The following is a 22,884-nucleotide window of genomic DNA, read 5'->3' as shown; positions in this document are numbered from 1 at the left end:
GTCTCTCCATGTGACTCCAATAGCTCCTATGACACTCAGGTAACTATCATGTGGTGTTGAATTGATTATTCTTTATATGAGAGACTCTTCGGACTGGAGATGTGAAATACAGACTCCCGTTCTGCATAGGTCCAGGCCGGGAAGCAGTATTTGTCTTTGCATTGACTACAGTGAGAGAGAGAGAGAGAGAGAGAGAGAGAGAGAGAGAGAGAGAGAGAGAACGCCCTCAAACAACGAAACAACGAAAGCTCACGTTGCCTAAATCTACAACAACAACAACAATGACAACAAGCACTTTAGATTTTACATAGCACTTTCTTCCAGATTATTTAGCATATTACGACCACGACCACGCCTTGTAGCCTAACTGTGAAGGCATTCATAAGCTTTCTTGAGCCGAAAATGCGTACAGTGTTTGTTTATACTCTTATTTTGACTGATACAACTACCAGACACTTCTAAATCAACATACATCGAATATTTAAGTCAAATCCAACAAAATAATATACTTTCATATATCATTAACTGTAGTGAAGACCTGCTTATCGTAGAAATGAGTTTAAATTGTGGATAGGCCCCCCGCTGGTGAGTCTTGACAAATCGGCAACTCTCTTCCCCTCTACTATATCCCGCCTTTAGGGCTACACCGGCCTCGTAGACTCAGGGAAAAGTGACCCTTATCATCCCTCGGGGGCCCTCAGTCGCCGAGAACGTAGGCAGCATCAGGAGGGCTAACAATACAACAGCAGTCAGGGTTCGGTGTGGCTGTGGCGAGGGTGGGTTTGGTGGCGAGTCGAGAGATTTAGTTGGCTGGCTCGACTTTCATTTCATCTGCATCTTTCTCCCAGGGTAGGTTATATTCGGCTACATTTCAGTGTTGTTCATGTTACTTTTACTTTTTGATATATCAGGTACGAATCATTGTAATAACTGAAGTAAATGCTGAATAACGTACTAATCAGTGCTAGTAGTTACATCCTGTTTACATAATGTAGGGGAGTGGTGGTTTATTATATTATATTTCATCATCATTTATGCTTTTAGGAATCGGTAAAAAAAAAAAAAGTGTATTTGAATGTTTATGCGTAGGAAAGCCATAGTTTGCATTATTTCCAGATTATTTTTATTTTTCAGCGACGAATATTAAGTGCCATACACCCCTTCAGCAAATAGAAATGGGGTAATGTACGTTTAGTAGATGCAGTATATACTATAAAATATAAAGGAATTCATAAGACCATACCACATACAGGAGAGAGAAGTATCACTAGAGCTGTTTCTAAGAGACCGACATCTATGGGTATATTTTTTTTGTTTATCCCTTGAGGGCAGGGCGATTATAACCGAAAAGTCTTAAAATGGTTAAAGTGTATTATTATTATTATTTTTTTCCCGTCGTATTCTACCTAGCACAGACTTTGTAACACCTTCCCAGGCCGTTTATTTTGCATTTTTCAAAGCTATTCTTTAGTAGGCTATATATATGATACATTATTGTTGATACAAAAACTGTACACAACATTGCATGCGAGAAAATTAGGCCTATGGCATTAACCCAGGCAATTCGCTATGGAAGATGTGCTACGAAATAGATGCCGACAACAGTGGCACACAATATTCTTCTCGACATTATTTTTTCATATAATACAGTATATTTTTTAACACTAGCCGGGAATCGAACGCGGGACTCCTAGACACGAGGCACTGTCGCTCTATCACGACGGGGTAGAAGCTATGCCTCCTGAATTATGAAGAACTGGAGACCGATTTCCGGCTACATTGTTAAAAACTTTCCGCAAAGGTACATGCGTGTAATGTGTGTTTTTCCAGCAAACAGTATACTGTAGGTAATGCGCATTGATTATAACGTGCTAAATGCAGAAAGAAATTGGTAAAGAAGACGTAATGGAGAAATGGAAATAGGTTTATATTTTGTTGGAGCTTTTGTGCCTTGGAAATATTTGCTGAAGGTGTGTGGCAAGATCCCCCACCTTCTTTTGTTGTACTGTATGTGTTGTGTGTTTTAAGTGGCTCTGTACTATGACGATCCCTAGTTTCTATACCCCCATAATGAGGAGAGCAAGTGCAGGCAGTTGCTATGCTTTACCCCCTCCCCCCCGGCTTGAGGGAAGTCGAGGCCAGGACTGAAGAAAGGAGAGGACACGATCTAGCAGTGTGTGTGATCATGATGACTGGCTCGCACACAGCCCAACTTTGCCACTGACACCTACTACATAAGTAGCCTTGAAATATGATTGAATATTTTGTCATGATATGCAGCTGAAAAGGAAGGCATTGTATCACTTAATAAGCTTTTTAAATCTTCTCAATTTCCCATGCACCATGTGAACACGATTGCTGTCCGAACTATCTTTTTCCGAGTACTCATAGTACTCTTGGAACATCAGACCCACCACCTTCTTTTGTTGTATTAGCACTCAGTACCTTCTACAACAATAAACATATCAGTTCAGTTCAATTCGATATTTGCATAATGGTAAGACCATGATATTACTTTTTGAATTAGTTGCTTTACTTTTGTAATAATCACACACCACGAAGCTGCTTCGAGAGTACTGTGAACACACGGGAAATGATAGTTTGGACAGGAATTGTTTACATGATGCATGGGAAACAGAGAAGCATTCAGAGTGCATTAAGTGCTATGAATGCCTCCCTTCAGTTGCATTTCATGAAAAAATTGTCATGTTTCATAACAGCTTAAGAGGTAGTGGTAGGCGTCAGTGGGAATGTTGGCCTTGATGTTGAACCAGCCCGTCATCATGAACTATCACACTGCTTGACTGATAGTGTCCGCTCGCCTGGCATTCCTTCAGCCCTGGCTTCGTCTTCCCTCAAGCCATGAGGGTAGAAACTAGGGATCGCCATAGCATTATTGTTAGACCTCTTATGGACGATTTAGTCTGTACATTAAGCTTCAGCATTTTCATATGTTATTGATGGAACGTAAATTAAAACGATATAGATAACACACAAAAGAATGTCATGTTAAATTATGCAAACTGTCTCAAGGGGCTCCAACCATCAGCCAGGCACACAGTCGGGATAATTGTTGTTGTTAAGCGCGTATTCTCGTGGGGTAAGAAGGCTCCCTAACACTTCTTCCTTAACGATTTATTTTCAAAACTACTCATTAATAGCTACTGGTTTGCTTATGTCTTTTCAGTATCGACATAGGTTGCACGAATAACGCACATGAATATAGTAACGGGGCAGAATCGTAAATAAAGCGGTAAGGATGAGGTGTTAAGTAAGCTCCCTAACCGTAATATACCTCCCTAAGGCTTTCCGCTGCTATCCCTTTATGGCTTATATTTTCAGTTAATATACTCCTCACCATTTAAAAATATGCACTGTAATGCTGCGTCAGTATTTTGGGTATATTTGAATCCGCGTGAGATTTGTACGTCTTTCAAAATTCTGATATGGCTTAATGCAGAGTATTTCACGATAGGCTGTGTGTTTCTCTGCCCCATAAACTTGGCATAAACAAAAAGAATGATTGCATACAGGGATAGCAACCGAATATGCGGTGGGTTCCGAAACGCAGAATAGTCCTACAGTGTTCCTTGTAGCTACCCAAGCACACAGGTAACAGTGAAGTGCTCGCGATAAGAGGTGTGTTGAAGGGCATAGATAAGGAATGATGATGATAGCGGATATGATGAAGAGAGTTACAGAACACACACACACACACACACACACTGATTAAATTTTGATCCTGGTCTGAGTTCGAGGTCCGGATAAGGACTTTTTTGTTTGTTTATCCGCAAGGTATCTTTAAAAAGTTATTGTTGAGTAGCCCCGGTGTGTGTGTGTGTGTGTGTGTGTGTGTGTGTGTGTGTGTGTGTGTGTGTGTGTGTGTGTGTGTGTGTGGCCGAGTAGACCCATCAACCGCAGGCAAACAATCGCCCTTGCAGAGGAGCCCCGTGCACTGAACCAATGTTCCCTTACGGCAGACAGAGCCATGCCACAGCAAGGCACTGGGAAGTGTTTAAGTTTTGTTCCCGGATGAACTCCACATTTGCGTCTCCACCCAGTTAACAGGGACATCATAGTAGCCTACACATCACCCCGTTATTTGGTTACATGGTTACCACCCAGCGCTGTGAATGGTTTCTTGAGTTAAAGGATATCATTAAGGATGCCACTCGGTGTAGAGCCACTTGAAATGGAAAGGAAAACAATAAGAAAGGACAGGAAGATAGGATGAATTAGGAAGAGATGAGGGCACACACACACACACACACACACACACACACACACACACACACACACACACACACACATACACACACAAAATGATAAAGGTGATGGAAGAAACAGGCAGCTGTACATGGAGTGGATGCTGTCCCCCTCCCCTCCCCACCACCACCAGAAAACATGTACAATAATTCGCATAAATCTGTAAACATATTAGTGAACTGACAAGCATGTTTCACGGCTCCAGTTTTAATGTTTCACGGCTCCAGTTACAATATTTCGCAGCCCAACGGTTTAGCGCACTCCAGGATGACGACTGGAGTGGAGGAACTCTCGTATGGTAACAGTGCGTGTCATGGCCAGAAGAGAGACACAGCAGACGGATGCAGTATGTGGCCATTCTCTCAAAGTAAAGACAATATCCTTTCTTTACATATTCTTTTCTCTGTGTGCAGGTGTAAGTAGTATAAGAAAAGGGAAGGAATTGTATAGTTTTTAATAGATATATACATTCTGCTATATTTGTAGAGAAAAAAGAGCTTACTGTAAAGATGGGAATATAAGTTTTTGAATATTGAAGATGATGGATACTAAATGGTAAATGCGACTGAGACTTTACTGTTATAATTATTCGTTAGAGACGCTGATATGTGTGTGTGTGTGGGGGGGGGGATATCCTGAATTCGCCCCTGATACTGTAGTGTTAATCGTTTATTGTAACTCGCCATTCAAGTTGGAGAGATTATAGTTTTACGCCTCTACCCCTATTCTCTAACTTGGCGTAAAATTGACATCTCTCCATCTTAAATGCTGGGTTGTAACAGTAGATAACACTAGAATATGATGCTGTTCACGAAGAAGCGCTATAGAAAGGATGTACGGTAGAGCAGATGCAATCTTCCTGTCACTGAGCTACGTTAAGTTGCAAAAGGACGAAGAACTGGGCCAGGTTAAAATGGAAATAGTATAGTTAAAGGGAACATGGTGTAGTTACGTAAAGTTTTGTTTGTGAATCCCGTCTCAGGACTTTTACCTTTTTTGTGTGTGTGAGTTGCGCCAATCCTGTTTACGCGCAGCTTTTATTTACGCTCAGAATGTTTATTTTGAAAATCGCCTGGTACCGTTTATATTATTTACATTCCTGACCTGCTTTTTAGCGTATTTTGTTTATTGTATCTTGTATTTTTATCTTCGTTTCTAGTATAGCTTTAAATTTTCAGGATTCAGTTTATGGCTGGGCACGGTTTTGTAGTTTTTCAGGCCTTAACCTCCGACCCCCACTGACGAAAGGAATCCCGCCCGACTGGACTTATAGCAAGGCACTTTCCTTTTTTTTTCTCTCTCTCTCCTCCCTGTTTTTGGGTACGAGGAAAGCACTGGTAGGGTATGTTTCCTTTTTCGGCCCAGTCTCTCTCTCTCTCTCTCTCTCTCTCTCTCTCTCTCTCTCTCTCTCTCTCTCTCTCTCTCTCTCTCTCTCGACGCCTTCATGCAGTGGCACTAATATAACCCAGCTGCTCTCCTGCCCGGTTAATCATAAGTCCCCCAGCTCCCTCCCTATCCCCCGAAATGAGGATGGCGGGCTGCAGGAGGAGGGCAACTTCAGCCTGCAGTCCACCGGGTTTACGTTCTAATGAGCCTGGGGTTGCAGCTACTACTACTACTACTACTACAGCTACTACTACAACTACTACTATTACTATTGCAACTACTACTACTATTACAACTACTACTACTACTACAACTACTACTACTACTGCTACTACAACAACTACTACTGCTACTACAACAACTACTACTACAACTACTACTACTACTACCACTACCACTGTTACTACTACCACTGTTACTACTACTATTACTATTACCACGACGACGACGAAACTACTACTACCGCTACTACTACTGCTACAATAATTACTACTACTACTATTACTTACTACTGCTACTACTACTACTACTACTACTCGCTGATTGGAGGGAACGCATACCGTGAACCGGGATAGTGAACCAATCAGAGCGCAGCCTTATCACGTGACCCGGGACCTGACCTTAGGCTGGGATGTGATAGGTCAGAGTTTCACCTAATATGACCTTCCTCTGAAACTTGACAGCGATTGAAACGTGACCCCGAAACTAGCCGGGGGAAACTTTGACCCTACCTCGTGTATTTTTCATCTGCCATATCCTTCTTTCGTGTTGCTGAGGGATCGCTCAGGTTGCGAAAAGTTTCACTGACGAAGTGGGTGGTTACTGTCCCCCTTGAGCAAGGGGACGGGTGTGTGGGTGTGTGAAGGTCACAGCCTTGCCCTCAGATCGGACTATATGAGCTCTCGGCTCCCTTCCGGGAGGGTAAAAGCTGACGATCACGACCATGAAGTGATCCTGACCGACCCGGTGAATTACACACACACACACACACACACACACACACACACACACACACACACACACACGGACGGACGGGACTTTCGCTGAAGAGGATTGTTTTGAAATGGAGGGAGGGAGTGAACGAAATTTTTGCGACCGACTGTACAGCTTTGGATGACGGGTGAAGAGGGAGGGGTGGAAGGGAGGGGGAAGGCAGGGGGGGGTAAGGGAGGGGTGGAAGGGATGGGAGAGGCAGGGGGGGGTAAGGGAGGGGTGGAAGGGAGGGGAGAGGCAGGGGGTGGTGAGGGAGAGGTGGAGTGGAAGCAGACAGGGGTGGGGTGAGGGAGAGGTGGAGTGGAAGTAGACAGGGGGGAGGGGGAGGGAGAGGTGGGGGGGAAGCAAGCAGAGGTGGAAGGGAGGGGGCAGGCAGGGTGGAAGGGAGGGAGGAGGGGGGTTAGGGAAGGGAAGGAAAGGAAAGGAAAGGGACGGAAAGGGAAGGGAAAGAAAGGGAAGCTACGGGAAGGGAAAGGGAAGGGAAGGGAGAGAAGGTTAGGGAAGGAAAGGAAAAGAAGAAGGGAAGGAAAGGGAAGGGAAAGGAAAGGGAAAGGAAGGGAAGGGAAAGGAAAGGAAGGGAAGGAAAGGGAAGGGAAAGGAAGGGAAGGGAAGGGAAGGGAAGGGAATGGAAGGGAAAGGAAGGGAAGGGAAGGGAAAGGAAGGGAAGGAAGGGAAGGAAAGGACGGGAAGGGAAAGGAAGGGAAAGGAAAGAAAGGGAAGGGAAGGGAAGGGAAGGGAAGGGAAGGAAAGGGAAGGGAAGGGAAAGGAAGGGAAAGGAAGAGGGAAGGAAGGAAGGAAGGAATAAAGGAAGGAAGGGAAGGGAAGGGAAGGGAAGGGAAGGAAAGGAAGGAAGGGAAGGGAAAGGAAGGGAAAGGAAGGGAAGGAAAGGAAGGGAAAGGAAGGAAGGGAAAGGAAGGAAGGGAAAAGAAGGAAGGGAAGGGAAAGGAAGGGAAGGGAAAGGAAGGAAAGGAAGGGACGGGAAGGGAAAGGAAGGGAAGGGAAGGGAAGGGGAGGGGAAGGAAAGGAAGGGAAGGGAAGGGGAGGGGAAGGAAAGGAAGGGAAGGGAAGGGGAGGGGAAGGAAAGGAAGGGAAGGGAAGGGGAGGGGAAGGAAAGGAAGGGAAGGGAAGGGAAGGGAAGGGAAGGGAAAGAAAGGGAAGGGAAGGGAAAGGGAAGGGAAGGAGGGAGTAAAAGTGGTCGCTTTGTTTACGTCTGAAAGGACTGGACCTTCATCTCGAATATTAAGTTGTGGTTGCATAGAATTCGATGAAGCTGAGGTATGAGATAGGAATGAGTCTCCTTGGTTTCTAGTCAAATCATCCCTCCAATCTGTCTACACTTGGCCATCAACTGAGCGGGAAGTGGTTAGGGATCTCTGTCTACAGGAAACCATTTGGTTTGTCACTCAGTGTAGTCACCCATAGGCAGAAGGAAGAGGAAAGAGTGAAGGAAAGACAGAAGAGGGAGTGTAGTCACCCGTAGACAGAAGGAAGAGGAAAGAGTGAAAGAAAGACGGAAGAGGAAGGAAGAGAGGAAAGGGCAGACACCCAAAGCAGCACTACTGTACATCGAGTGAGTGGATGGTGAGTGCCCCCACCTAGCACCAGGTTAGGTATTAGTAAAAACTCCAACAACCTCTCCTTCATCCAATATATTACCAATATGCCGGGAATCGAACCCGAGACTCTCAGGTAAGAGCCAGGCAGCATACCACTACACCACGACCAGGTAAAACTTACCCCACATCGTCACAATCTTGCAACCAATGTCACTCCGCCCCCCCCCTCCCCCCTGTGGGCCTGAAGAGGCTGAGATAACCCCCTGGCACTCGGGCAAGTAGATGCTTTTAATCTATCTAGTGGTATGCTGCCTGGCTGTCACCTGAGAGTCCCGGGTTCGATTCCTGGTATGTTGGTAATATATTGGATGATTTTTCCTGTGTACAGTACAGGTTTCTCTCATCAACCCCTCCTTCAGATGGCTCGGTTGGGCGTGTGGGCGGTGGTGGTGGCCGTGGGCGTGGGCGTGGCGGCGTGGTGGCGGGCGTGGAATACGGAGCCTGACATACCCTACTTGGACCCAGACCCCTGGTGGGGCCCGAGACGCCCAGGACACACGCAAGACACATCCATCAAGCCCTTCACCATCAACGTCTCAAAGGAGGTGGGTGGAGAGGGAGGTGGGTGGGGAGGGAGGTGGGTGGAGAGGGGCTGGAGGGGTTAATCGTCTGTCTCTTCACTCCGAGGACGCTGTATATATTCTTGCTACACCCAGACGGTTTTCTTCAGCTGAGACGGGATTTTTCAAACTGGAGGGGTTAGATGTGGCCTTAACCCCTCCGGCACTATATACCTTTCGTGAGCTGAGTAAAATCGTCTGGTGGGGGAGTAACTCAACTAAGAAATACTTAGTTGGACAGAAGAGGTTAACTTGGCCTAAAATTGCCGTCCTGCTGAGCCATAGTCACGAAGAAGTGCTGTGGGAACGATGTAGAGGTGCAGCATCATATTATCCCGCAAAGCAGTATGGTTACAACTAGAATACGGTGCTAGTCACGAAGAAGTGCCATGGAAAGGATGTAGCGTAGTAGCATCATCTTATTCTGCCACTGAGCAACGGGAAATCTGTTGCAAAGGGACTGAACGGCTTATTGATGTGGATGGTAACGCATTCAAGCCTTATCAGCCTCTTGACCTCTGCTCAGGATGTGGTGTTTGGTCTGGCGTGCTTGGTGTTTGGTCTGGCTGCTTGGTGTTTGGTGTGGCTGCTTGGTGTTTGGTCTGGCTTAGATGGTGTTTGGTCTGGCTTAGATGGTGGTCTGGCTTGCTTGGTGTTTGGTCTGGCTTAGATGGTGGTCTGGCTTGCTTGGTGTTTGGTCTGGCTTAGATGGTGGTCTGGCTTGCTTGGTGTTTGGTCTGGCTTAGATGGTGGTCTGGCTTGCTTGGTGTTTGGTCTGGCTTAGATGGTGGTCTGGCTTGCTTGGTGTTTGGTCTGGCTTAGATGGTGGTCTGGCTTGCTTGGTGTTTGGTCTGGCTTGCTTGGTGTTTGGTCTGGCTTGCTTGGTGTTTGGTCTGCCTTGCTTGGTGTTTGGTCTGGCTTGCTTGGTGTTTGGTCTGGCTTGCTTGGTGTTTGGTCTGGCTTGCTTGGTGTTTGGTCTGCCTTGCTTGGTGTTTGGTCTGGCTTGCTTGGTGTTTGGTCTGCCTTGCTTGGTGTTTGGTCTGGCTTGCTTGGTGTTTGGTCTGCCTGCAGTAGATGGTTTTTGGTCTGGCTTGGTTTTCTGTTCATTTCCAACAGTATAGATGACAACTCTAGGATGGAATTGCACTAGATCTGGAATAAGGCCTGGGAACCATCAGAGGAACGAATAAATGTTGAACAAAAAGGTCAGAGGTAAGTGTCAGAAGGAGGGCTGGCGCTGCCGTGCTGTGCGCTGAGTTATCTTGGTTCCCTTTTTTATTTATTATCGCTCCGCTCTTACAAGGTGGAGCGATAATGTTTGCCCGCCTGTGTGTGTGTGTGTGTGTGTGTGTGTGTGTTCCCATTATATCTCATGAACTGCTTGAGCTATCAACATGAAACCTTCAGGATATTAAGATACGGCCAATATCTTGTGCTTGGCCAACAGCATATCTGGCGGGCGATTAGTATTCGGCTCCCGAATGCTTTTCTTTCTTTTATTTATATAGTTTATTTCTGTGTGACATATTTACAGTAATCAATAGAAAGCAGGTTGTAGATTCACAAGCAAACTTTCCATCAATTTATTCTCGTAACTAACTGATTTTTCCCTCGGAAACAAAATTTGACCAAAGAGAGGACAATGGCGATAAAATAGTGTATATATATATATATATATATATATATATATATATATATATATATATATATATATATATATATATATATATATATATATGTATGTATGTATAATATGAAACACACAACAGAGAAGAGAAGGAAGGTTACTCTAACGCATAGGGAGGAATGAGGGATATGGCAGGCAGGACACGATGCAGACAGGTGAAAGTTGTTGAACTTTTACCCGTGATTGTACTTTGCCCTTTGCAGGCACTGGATGACCTGAACGCCCGTCTGGCCCTGCCTCCTCGCCTGACTCCCGGCCTACATGACGCCGCCTCCACGTATGGCATCAACGCGGACACCGTCAACGCTGTCGTCGACCACTGGCGTTACAACTACGATTGGCGCCAGAGGGAGGCCAGGCTGAACACGTACCCGCACTTCAAGTATGTTCATCAGCATCACCTGCCCAGCCTTAAATATAGGTCCCCTTCACCACATACCCAGATATTTTTCTTACCTAACCCTATAGTAGATTATCTTGCATTGGTGTTTGAATACGGAGACAAAAAATTTACCGTCTTTTCCACTGCCTCTGCCTCACACTTGGGGCACGTCCGTCGCTTTCCTCCCTACATCATATACGAGAGAATTATCCCCGGGTGGAAAGGCATGTCAGGTCTCTCGCGTGGGATTAGCAGCCAGCAGAGGACAGCGAGATGAGAAAGTGAAATATTGGGCGAACTTCTCTACCCTGCTGCGTTAAAGGATTTCCCGCCAGTAAAGGCCAGGAGTACATACACACAGCCATACATACATACATACATAGCCATACATACAGCCATACAACCATACATACACCCATCCATCCATACATACACACATTCATACATACACACATACATATTTATAGTAAGGAAATTATCTAGATAAATTTTAGTAAATAGGCTACATCTCCGAAGAAGTGAACACTCTTAGCCATTTATTTGTTCACTTAAAACATTACTTACATTCTCTTACTCTTTAAAATGAAGACGGAAGTGGGAAGATGGCTATTTCTCTCTCTCGTTCTCGTAGGACGATGATGGAGGGTCTATTTTTCTTTCACAGGACGAAGATAGATAGATTTTTTTTTTCATAGGACGAAGATAGATAGATTTTTTTTTCATAGGACGAAGATAGATAGATTTTTTTTTTCATAGGACGAAGATAGATAGATTTTTTTTTCATAGGACGAAGATAGATTTTTTTTTTTATAGGACGATGATAGATTTTTTTTCATAGGACTACGATAGATTTTTTTTTTATAGGACGAAGAGAGAGAGATTTTTTTTTTATAGGACGAAGACAGATTTTTTTTTCCATAGGACGAAGATAGACTGAGGAGGAGACCGGGGATGAGGTGGAGGGATGGAGTTTAGAAGTATATGAGGGAGGGGGGAGGGCAGTCAAATGGTGGCTGACAGAGCGACTTGGAGGCGTTTTGTTTGCGGCCACCCTTTGCGGGATTAGGGCGTCGGGCTATAGATATGATAGATAGACAAAGACTTTTTTTTTTCCAGGAGGATGATTAAGGGTCTGTTTTTCTTTTCCAGGACGAACATAGAGGGTTTGGACATCCACTTCCTCCGCGCCAGTGCTGAGAAGGGCCGAGCATCTGTCCCTCTGCTACTTATCCACGGGTGGCCAGGCTCCTTCGTCGAATTTTATGACCTCCTTCCCATGCTGACCCACCCCCCAGAGGGCAGCGTCGCCTTGGAGGTCATCTGCCCCTCCATCCCAGGCTACGGGTTCTCGGAGGCGCCGGTCAAGCAAGGTCAGTGTGTCCGTTATGGTGGTTAAACGGTAAACGGTCCTTGAAACGGTAAACGGTTTTGGAATAGTAGTCTTGAAACAGTAAAGTATTGAAACGGTAAACAGATTTGGAATAGCAATTTTGAAACTGACAAATTGGAACGGTAAACAGTCCTTGAAACGGTAAACGGTTTTGGAATACTAATCTTGTAACGGTAAGATATTGAAACGGTAAAGTCTTTCAAACGGTTAACAGTTTTGGTATAGTAAGAATAATTAAAAAAAAAAAAACTAAGATATTGAAACGGTAAACGGTCTCGAAACGGTAAACACTTGAAACGGTAAAGAGCTATGAAACAGTAGTCTTGACACAGTAAAATCTTAAAATGGTAACGTTTCAGATGGCTTGATTTCTCCGTTAACGTATTTGTCAAACTTTGAAAAGATTAACGTGTCTCCCTCTGCATAAATAACGATAGTCATTTAATTATAGTATTTTATTTAACATGTTATTATCCTCACTTTGCGTAAATAACTAGATTCTTTGTGATTTTTTTTTGTCTGCGCAGGGTTCGGACTCATGGAGACGGCGCAGGTGATGCTCAAACTCATGAAGAGGCTGGGCTACGAACGCTTTTACGTGCAGGGCGGGGACTGGGGCGCCATGATTGTCACGAATATGGCCACTATGTATCCGGAAAAGTGAGTCCAGTATTAACCACCCAACACTGTGGCTCATGAGTCTGTGTTTATAACTCTGTCTGTATCTGTAAATCTCTCTCTATATCTCTCTCTGTCTCTCTCATTTGTCTGTGTTTATCTGCTTTATATATATTTATCAATCTGTCTTTCTGTATATTTGTCTGTCTGTCTAATATATATATATATCGATCTGTTCGTCAGGTAACGGATACCAGAGCACTGTTCAAAAGGTCAGGATGCAGTATTCCCAATATCTTAACTTTTTTATTATTTATTTTTTAGTTAGGGTGCCATCAGCCAAATATCTCCTGAGTCACGAAATGAAAGAATCATATTTCTAAAATTCTTGCAGGTGAGATTAAAGAAAAATTCTAAACACCAAAATCAAGATGTGTATGTGTGTCTGTGCGTTTGTTCGTTTTTTTCATGGGAACGGTAATAAAAACAGACCTAATTCTTTTTACATTACGTTGTGGTAAGTCCAGGGAGTGTCAGAAAAAAAAAAAAAAGGAGAATTGTACGCGACGCGACAGCGCGAAATTGTCGGAAATCGCGACAGGCGAAAATGTGAAAATCATTTTTTAGACTTTCTGGTGAGTTTGTCAGTGTGCGTTTAATAACGGTATGCAAAGATAATGGTATCTGCAAACATTTTGTGATGGAAAGGCTATTACTTAGTCCCACAAAATTTTGCGGGGAAACCAGTCATTAATAAAGTCGGCCTGTTTCATGTGTTTTCATAGAACTAGACAAAAGAATGAAGTAAGGGTGGGTAAAGAAAATCATGTGATAAGTTTCGGGACAGTATTACGAACTTAGTGACTTTCTTCCTCTCGATGTGCTGAACATCGTCTCCTAACTTTGAAGATATTAAAGGTAACGTTTTTATTAACTTTATGAATGATCGTATATGTAAACAACGTAGCTACCCCTTCTTATGTGTAACCAAGCCTACCCCTCGTAACAGTAATGCACACATCTTTAATTTTAAGGGCGTCCTGTTGACCCACGGTGGATCCTGCATAGTCTGTTTCCGCTGGTCATTATCGGATTTGAGATCAGCTCCCTCCCCCACCCCATTTCTAACATTGCTGAGGTGTAAGGCGCAGAATAAATGAATAAATCGTTAAGATAACAATGTTAGAGAATCCCCCATCCAGTTTAGAGTACAATGCTGCGGCTCAGACTGGGTCGCCTGCCCTTCTTGGTTTATATTTCTGCCTCCTTCACACATCGTTATCGTGTGCTTTTTTTCTCTGACAAATTAGATTTCACGTTATAATTGATTCCTAGTTCATTTATGCATTTTCAAGCATATCTTCTCTTGTTGATATTGTTTCCTTATCACCACTTAACTCCTATGACGCATTTTGTATTTTGTATTTGACTTTGGCTGTTAATTCTTTTACATGCTTTGTTTGTGTAGGCTGTGTATAATTTGTTTTTGTTATTTGGATGACTGTGGTACCGTATTTATTTGCGTGCAGTTATATACCTCAGTTGTTTATTTTCTGGTGCAGCGTGCTTGGCGTTCACGTCAATATGGTTCCCGTCAATACTGGTGGGGTGACCTTGAAGTTGTTGGCTGGTGCGGTGCTGCCGGCGGGGCTGGTGGTGGCGCAGAAGGACCAGGACAAACTGTACCCTCTGGGGGAGCGGCTGGCCATGATAATGCGGGAGATGGGATACGCCCACATCCAGGCCACCAAACCTGACACTGTTGGTTGGTTTGACTCTGTTTTCTTTCTTGATAGGACAGACAGAAGGAAACAAACGATAATACCTTCAAAATTTGTCTCTTCTAAACAAAGTTGAGCAAAAGAAAATCAAAATTAAGAAAACTATAATTCAAGGGGCGTGAACACGCGGCATTTCAAAGATAGGAAGTACAGGTCGTAGGAGAGGTATAGCAAGGGACTTAATTCAAGACATGACCAGCGTTGTGTGCAGAAAGAACTCTTTTTTTTTTTTTTTTTTAGAAGAGGTGTAGGTGGTGAACCTAGCCCCCCGTCCCAACCCACAAATATAACAGGGCAGGGTAAGGTATGAGTATATCGGGAGAAACTAACACTTTATCAGTTTGTTCCTATCCCGTCAATTCCTTAGCAATGTTATCTCCATACTTCCATACTCCACATTCTCACACCCTTCTATACCCTTTGGGGGAGGAGGATGTGGTGTGCTGAGGGCAATGTAGTCACCATCCCTGTCTGGCTGGTGATTCTGCGACACCGATGGGTGCTGTGCCTCCTTCAGTTATAGCGCAGGTGCCCAGTTGAGATGCCTGTAAGTTCGTCTAGGGCTGAATCACACAAGAGACCTGCACTATGTCAACTTGTCGCTGGAGAGGGACGTCTTCCCGCGATGGCGCCGATGCACCTTGGTGGAAGACCTGCCTGAATGCACAGGCGTCCCTGAACCCCCCCCCCACCACCACCACCACCACCATCACCCCCACCTTCCTAAAGTAGGAGGGAGGACTATAGCCTGAATTTCCTGCGTCCACTGAGTTCATGTCCAGATAAACCTGGCCTTGCAACTTTTGCTGTTGCCACCATTATGGCAGTCTACATCATACACAACACTCGTCTGTGCTTAAAATGCATCTAGTCTTCACTTTATACGATGCTGTAACTTTTTTATGGTATTTTTTTTCCTGCCTGTATGCTGTGGAATCTAAATTAGTTGTTTACCTTGATTCTCATAATTTCACTAAAGAAAATCGGCCATTTGATTGGGCAATAGTCTCCCCGGCCACCATTCCCCCCGAGTTCTGCCCCGTGCACCGTGCCACGCTCAGGCCACATTTCCGTATCCACTTTGTCCCCAGGTGCTGCCGTGAACCAGAACCCCATCAGCCTGGCCGTCTACATAATAGAGAAGTTCAGCACGTGGACCAGCCGGTGCCACATGACACTCCCTGATGCCGGCCTCCTCAGCCAAAACTTCCCCATCTCACTCGATGCCATTTTGGACAACATCTGCGTCTACTGGTTTGTCACTTAGCCTGGGTGTTACTTTGTAGTCTCTCTCTCGGCCTCCTGCATTCGAGCCTTTGTTCCTCCTAACTCATGTAAAATACTGGAAATATTTTCGACGTATACTGTACCAATAATTGTTGTATAAGGCTGTAGATATTTTTGTAAAGAGAAACTAATGGTAATGGAAGGAAAGTCTTAGACCTGATGTACGCCGATGTTGCTGTGTTACTTGCAAATAATGAACAGGATTTTTTTGAATATCTGTGAGCAGCGTGGAAAAATAGAGTGAGACACAAATTAGTCATGACCTACACACACGGGACAACAGCTGGCGAGTAGTGAACACTGGTGGGCGTGTAGGGCTTAGTGTAGCTGCCTTCAGGTCCACAGTTCCTAGAAGACAGACCCACCCTTGTAGAGTAGCAGGAAGGCAAGGTTGAGGGGAGTGTAGGTGGAAGGGTGGCTGTTGTCAGAGAGGCTGTGAACATCAGATGGAAGCGGAGAGGGAGAGAAGTATGGGTGAAGACAGCGAGTGGGATTTTTGAACGACATACAATCAGTTCCCTCTCGTAACTCACATTTCTTTTAGCAGGAAGGACTGGAGGAGTACAGAATTACCCCATTTCTTGTTCTTCCCGCATAAGAGAAGAATTTTCCTGTTACTTTGTTTTACAGGAAGGACAGAGAAAGGAGAATGGTAAATCTCACCGTGTTAGTTGTTCTGACTACAAAAACAGAACTTAAACTACGAGAGAGTGTTAATTGTGTTTAAGGGAATGTGGGTCCAGAGATACAGTGGTAAGGCGAGGGAGGTGGGGCGATGAGGGTAGAAGGGTGATGGTGTTACCGTAACAGTGTAGGTCTAAGAGAGCAAATGGCAAGTCTGGTAAAGGTTCAAAGGGTACATAAGGGACGATTTGCTAGTTGCGAGGTTAGAGACTGTCTTGTTGCTGCCGTGGGTGCTCCCCTACAAGTACAATTGGTTTCATGTAATGGGAACAGGAGGTGGTATATTCAGGCATAATTTGGCAGCCACTTTAACTGTCTGTAGTTTCTGTCGTCCTGATATGTGGTAACACGAGAAGAATTCCTTGGGGAGCTTGTGGTGCGACGCGAGGCAGTGCTTGGTTGTGCCGTGTTGTTGTCTAGATTGCTGTCGTGTGGTGTCTTTGTCCACTGCACGACACTGGCAGTATTAATGACAGTTATCTAGTGCCCAAATACCACTCTGAGTTGCTTAATCCACACCTTAGTTGCAGTTTGAATTTGCCTGTGTTACGGTACCTCTTGTCATTGTCCACGTAGTGATGGAGGGCTGTGACTACGGTACTAAGTTTGTTAATATTTTCAGGTTCTCAAACTCCATCACGAGCAGCATGAGGTACTACGCTGAGAACATGAACATTCGGTCCCTGACACATAATGTTGACAGGTGGGTATATAACATCTCGAGTTGGCAGTGTGATGTTGGAAAGATTATTACGGAGAGCAAGGCGAAGGAATCATTTTTGCTAAGTGTAACATATAAAAATCCTCACCAGTTTCATTGTTCATAACCATCCTGACACAGCTTCTTTATCTATCTATCTGTCTATAGCCCGACGCCCTAATCCCGCAAAGGGTGGCCACAGACGAAACACCTCCAAGTCGCACTGTCACCCACCATTTGACTGCCCTCCCCTCAACTCACTCCCCCCTCCCTCTTTTATGTATGGAGATATTAGACATTAGAAAAGCGAACAGTAAGACTTTAGTTGTAGAGGCTAAGTAACTGAGTCGGTGCTGTTGGAGAGGGACGCCTTCACGGGATGGCACTGTTATAACTGGACATCTCTGGTGCCAGTTATACAAATGTTCCTCAATCCCCTCTGCCCCGAAAGGTGGATGGTGAACTGCAAAACATGGGCGATTTCTGTTCGCAGTTCGAGTTTACGTCCAGATAAACATGGAACAACAACAACAACAACAACAACAATAATTACTGCAACCAAGTGGAAAGATTGTTAATATACCCCCATCAACTCCACTGTCACTACCACCACCACTATCACCACCACCACCACTGTCACTAGCACCACTGTCATTACCACCATCACCACTATCACTGCCACCACCACTGTCATTACCACCACCACCACCACCACTGTCCCTACCACCACCACCACTATCACCACCACCACCACTATCACCACCACCACCACTATCACCACCACTGTCACTGTCACTACTACCATCACCACTATCACCACCACCACTGTCACTGTCCCTACCACCACCACCACCACTATCACCACCACTGTCACTGTCACTACCACCATCACCACTATCACTGCCACCACCACTGTCATTACCACCACCACCACCACCACCACTGTCCCTACCACCACACAACCACCACCACCACCGTCACTGCCACCATCACCACCACCACTGTCACCACCACAACACCATTACCACCACCACCACTGTCACCACCACCACTGTCACCACCACCACTGTCACTACCACCACCACCACTGTCACCACCACGAACACCACCACCACCACCACCACTGCCACGGGTTCGGAAGTGAGACAGGTAAATAGACAGTTAAATATGAACTACACCTATGACATACAGTAAATACCTTGCTAATGAAAGGACATACCTCACCTGTTAGTTATTCTCGTCTCCACCATATAATTTCCTTCAACTTTGGCGAGATATCTTGTATGTACCTGAGGGAGACTACACCTAATCCCTCTAGCTAGAAATCTATCCATCTTTTTATCTGTTGCCAGACGCCTTAATCCCGTAAAGGGTGGCCACAAACAAGTCGCCTCCATGTCTCCCTGTCCCCCGCCATTTCACTGCCTTGCTCCCAGCTCACACCCACCTCTCGCTTATACCTCTCCACTCCCTCCCTCCATCTCATCCTCCCTCTCCCCCCTCCATCTCACTCAAATACACTCTCCTCGTCAGTCGCTTACTCACCATCCTAGAAAACCCTGGAGAGAAAAATCGTCTGAAGGTAGGAAAAAAAGAAATAGCTAAGAGGTTAGGGTAGGAATAAACCCCCTGACTCCAATGACGATTTTAAGAGATTTTTTCACACACTGGAGGGGGTTTGGACACAGCCTCCCTTTTCCCTTTGAGTATTTGTGGGTTTTCTTTAGTATTCCGGGAGATTCGTCTGTTCCGTCGGTTTGAAAATTTAACCTCCCTTCAGTTCCGTGACGTGTTTATTTATTTTTAGTTATTTATTTTGATGTTATTGCCACCTCCAGACGGTTTTCCTCAGCTTACGGATGGCCTCTTGTAGTGGGGGAGTTAGTGAAGGCTGTAGTTAACCTCTTCACTTTGAGAAATCTGTATAATGTTGTATAAATGTTGTATAAATGTTGTATAATGTTGAATAAAATTGTCTGGAGTTGGCGTAAATATGATACGTCAACGGACTGAATTAGTTATAGTAGTAGTAGTAAATTAGTAATAGACAGTAGTAGTAATAGTAGTAATAATAATAGTAGTAGTAGTAATAGTGGTAGTAACAGTAGTATTAATAGTGGTAGTAACAGTAGTAGTAATAGTAGTAGTAGTAGTGGTAGTAATAGTAGTAGTAGTAGTAAGTAATAGTAGTAGTAGTAATAGCAATAGCAGTACTAGTAATACTTGTAGTAGTAGTAGTAGAAGTAATAGTAGTAGTAGTAGTACCCCCAGGTTCATTTGAAACGTGAACCCGGTGGATTGCAGGCTGAATGCTTGAGATGTAGCAGTAGATCAACACTAGAATTTGGCGCTAGTCACGAAGCAGTGCTATGGAAAGGATGTAGAGTGGCAGTACCGTCCTTTCCTGCCACTGAGCCACGTGAAATAATCAGAGGGAAGAAAAAGTGTACCAATGTAGGGGTGGAAAAAAGACTATATTGCCAGACGCCTTAATTCCGTAAGGGGTGGCCACAAACAAATCGTCTCCATGTCGCCCTATATACTGTCCTGCAATATATTGGGGAAAATAATGCATAATTGCTTTACTGGTACGAATGAAACTTAAATGGGTAAATTTTTGGTAATTTGCAGTTGACTGAAGAACGAGAAGAATGTCAGTGAACACGTATGTACACACACACACACGCATACACACACACACACACGCACACACACTGTCTATCTATGTTTGTGTGTGCGTGTGTGTATTTTTGTATATCACTCCATTTGTCTTCCTATACGTGTCCATCTATCTCAATGTCTCATCTATGTATCTATCAATCAGTCTATCATTCTGTGTTTTGACTATCTATCTGTCTGTCTATCTATATTATAATCGCCTTGTTCCCTCCTGTGTCTGTGTGTTTGTGTCAATTTTTCTATATCAAATCATGTGTCTAACAATGCGTCCATCCATCTCTTTGTCTCATCTGTTTATCAATCAATCTCTCTATCATTCTGTTTTATGTCTATCTGTCCGTCTATCTGTCTAATTATCTATCTATCTATCTATTATAATGCCTTGTCTTGCCTCTGCAGCGTCCCGTGTCGAGTGCCGGCGGGTCTGGCAGTGTTTCCCAAAGAACTTCTAAACCATCCCAAGAACTTCGCAGCCCACAAGTTCTACGATATTGTGTCCTACAAGTAAGAACGTTGGAGCACACTGTTTGATTTATTTAGATTCTGACCCTTTACCTGGCGTCTCCCGTCAGACAAATCGCCCTCTCGTAACCTTAGTGATATAGGGACAGTCAGCCACACTTGCGCCTGGGACGGTGTGTGTAGTGGAGGTCTAGCTACACTTTCCGACGTTCGTGCATCAGTTCCTTCGTCTATCCATGATCAAGAGAGAGAACTTGTCTGTTTGTGAAGGATGTGGACTGCTAGAGAAGGGCAACTGCAGCTACTACTACTACTACTACTACTACTACTACCACCACCTGTTCACCCGGCATTTCAGCTGCGAGCCTAGAATTGTTGTATATCGTATTCAAGGGGAGGACTGGAACAGCTAATAATAATAATAATAATAATGATAATAAAATAAATATAAATGTCTCCAGCTTCGTCATGGCCATCTCTGCCAGAATGATAGCAGATGATGATAATGGTGGTGGTGATGATAATGGTGATGGTGGTGGTGATGATAATGGTGATGGTGGTGGTGATGGTGGAGATGATGATGATGATGGTGAAGATGATGATGGTGGAGATGATGATGATGGTGGCGATGATGATGATGGTGGCGATGATGATGATGATGATGATGATGATGGTGGTGGTGGTGGTGATGGTGATGACTCTTTTATATTGATAGGCAGTATATATATATATATATATATATATTTTTCGTTTCAGTGAGCAGCCAGCAGGGGGACACTTTGCCGCTATGGAGAGGCCGGAGTTGGTGGCCAAGGACCTCCTCCAGTTCATTAACACAGTGGAAGGACGAGGGAAGAAACATTAAATGATCTTAGATATTCAAACAGGTCATAAACATTTGGAAAGACTAGGAAAAAAACAATAAACATGGTATTATTCTAGTTCATAAACAAATTAAAACATCTTAGGTATTCAAACAGTTAATAAACATTTGGTAAGACTAGGAAAAACCAGTATACATCTTCGGTATTATTCAAACAGTTAATAAACATTTGGAAAGACTAGGAAAAACCAGTATACATCTTCGGTATTATTCAAACAGTTAATAAACATTTGGAAAGACTAGGAAAAACCAGTATACATCTTCGGTATTATTCAAACAGTTAATAAACATTTGGAAAGACTAGGAAAAAACAATAAACATGGTAATATTCTAGTTCATAAAGACATATGGAAGAACAAGGGAAACACCAGTAAACATCTGTATTATTCACACTTCATAAAAATTTGGAAAGCCTAGGAAAAAACAATAAACATCTTCGGTATTATTCCAACAGTTCATAATATAAACATTGTGGAAGGACGCAGAGGGAAAAAACGTTAAGCATCTTTAGTATTATTCAAACTTCATAAACATTTGAAAAGACTAGGGAAAAAACCAATAAACATTCGGTATTATTCAAACAGTTCATAAATATTTGGAAAAACTAGGAAAAACCAAAAAACATTCCGGTATTATTCCACTTCTTAAAAGGAAAAAAACAATAAATATCCGGTATTTTTCCATTTCATAAACACTGGAAGGACGACAAGAAAAACCAATAAACATCTTCGGTATTATTCAAGGAGTTCATAAACATTTGAGAGGACTAGGAAAAAGAAATAAACATCCTCGGTATTATTCCAACAGTTCAAATAAACATTATGGAAAGACGACGAGGAAAATCAATAATCTTTTGTAGTGTCTCCGTTTCGGCCCATGATCGTTTCGGACATGAGCCTCTACTTCGGTCATTATTCATCTGCGGCGAAAACAATTAGAACGATGTGTTTGAATTGAGGAGACAACGTCGTAGAGTAAATCTAAGTAATCGTGGGGAATTATGGGTAGAAAGTCGTATTTTACCCATCGTTTTGTGTACTGATTTGCTGTGAACTGTCGAAACGGAAGAATTAAAATCACATATATATACAGTATATATAATTTATATTTTGGGAGGGAAACCCAAGTTCAGATCTGGTCAAAATTAAAAAAATCCTGTCTGTAGTTGATCAGACGGGAAAAAAAAAAAAAATATGCCCACTTACGGATAAATCGTTTGTTGTGGAGATAAAGGATGAGAACTCCGAGTCGAGCCGAAAGAGTTGTTTCCTGAATAAACAACTTTTCCTGATAAAGATATAATTCTTCCTGTGTATGGGTGTGGGAGTGTTGGTGTGGGTGTGGGTGCACGAACTCTCATGTGGGCATGTGGGCCACATATTAGTTTTACTGCATTATACGAGTATGTCTTGTATATATATAGTACCGTATGTAACCCGTTCCTGTCCTTTCCAGACGATTTTATTCAGCTTTGAAGTTTGCCATAGTCGTGGGAAGGGTTAGTAAAGGC

At 43.8% G+C, this 22,884-nt stretch overlaps 1 protein-coding gene across 1 annotated transcript; it reads left to right on the top strand.

Annotated features, from left to right (window-relative positions):
- Window positions 1–803: 803 nt before the first annotated feature.
- Window positions 804–21,356, top strand: LOC145417405 (epoxide hydrolase 1-like). Its single transcript, XM_080286084.1, has 10 exons — window positions 804–849; window positions 8,621–8,806; window positions 10,712–10,890; window positions 12,040–12,260; window positions 12,808–12,940; window positions 14,461–14,663; window positions 15,771–15,933; window positions 17,273–17,353; window positions 20,429–20,533; window positions 21,248–21,356. The coding sequence occupies exons 2-10, from the start codon at window positions 8,621–8,623 to the stop codon at window positions 21,354–21,356; spliced, it is 1,380 nt and encodes a 459-aa protein (XP_080142210.1). The 5' UTR covers window positions 804–849.
- Window positions 21,357–22,884: the final 1,528 nt, after the last annotated feature.

Source organism: Coenobita brevimanus, chromosome 110 (genome assembly GCF_032717465.1).
Source record: "Coenobita brevimanus isolate Jiangsu-jjx chromosome 110, ASM3271746v2, whole genome shotgun sequence".
In the NCBI taxonomy this organism is placed as follows: Eukaryota; Metazoa; Arthropoda; class Malacostraca; order Decapoda; family Coenobitidae; genus Coenobita; species Coenobita brevimanus.
The sequence above is the reverse complement of the archived record's forward strand: the minus strand, read 5'-3'. Positions and strand labels throughout refer to the sequence as shown.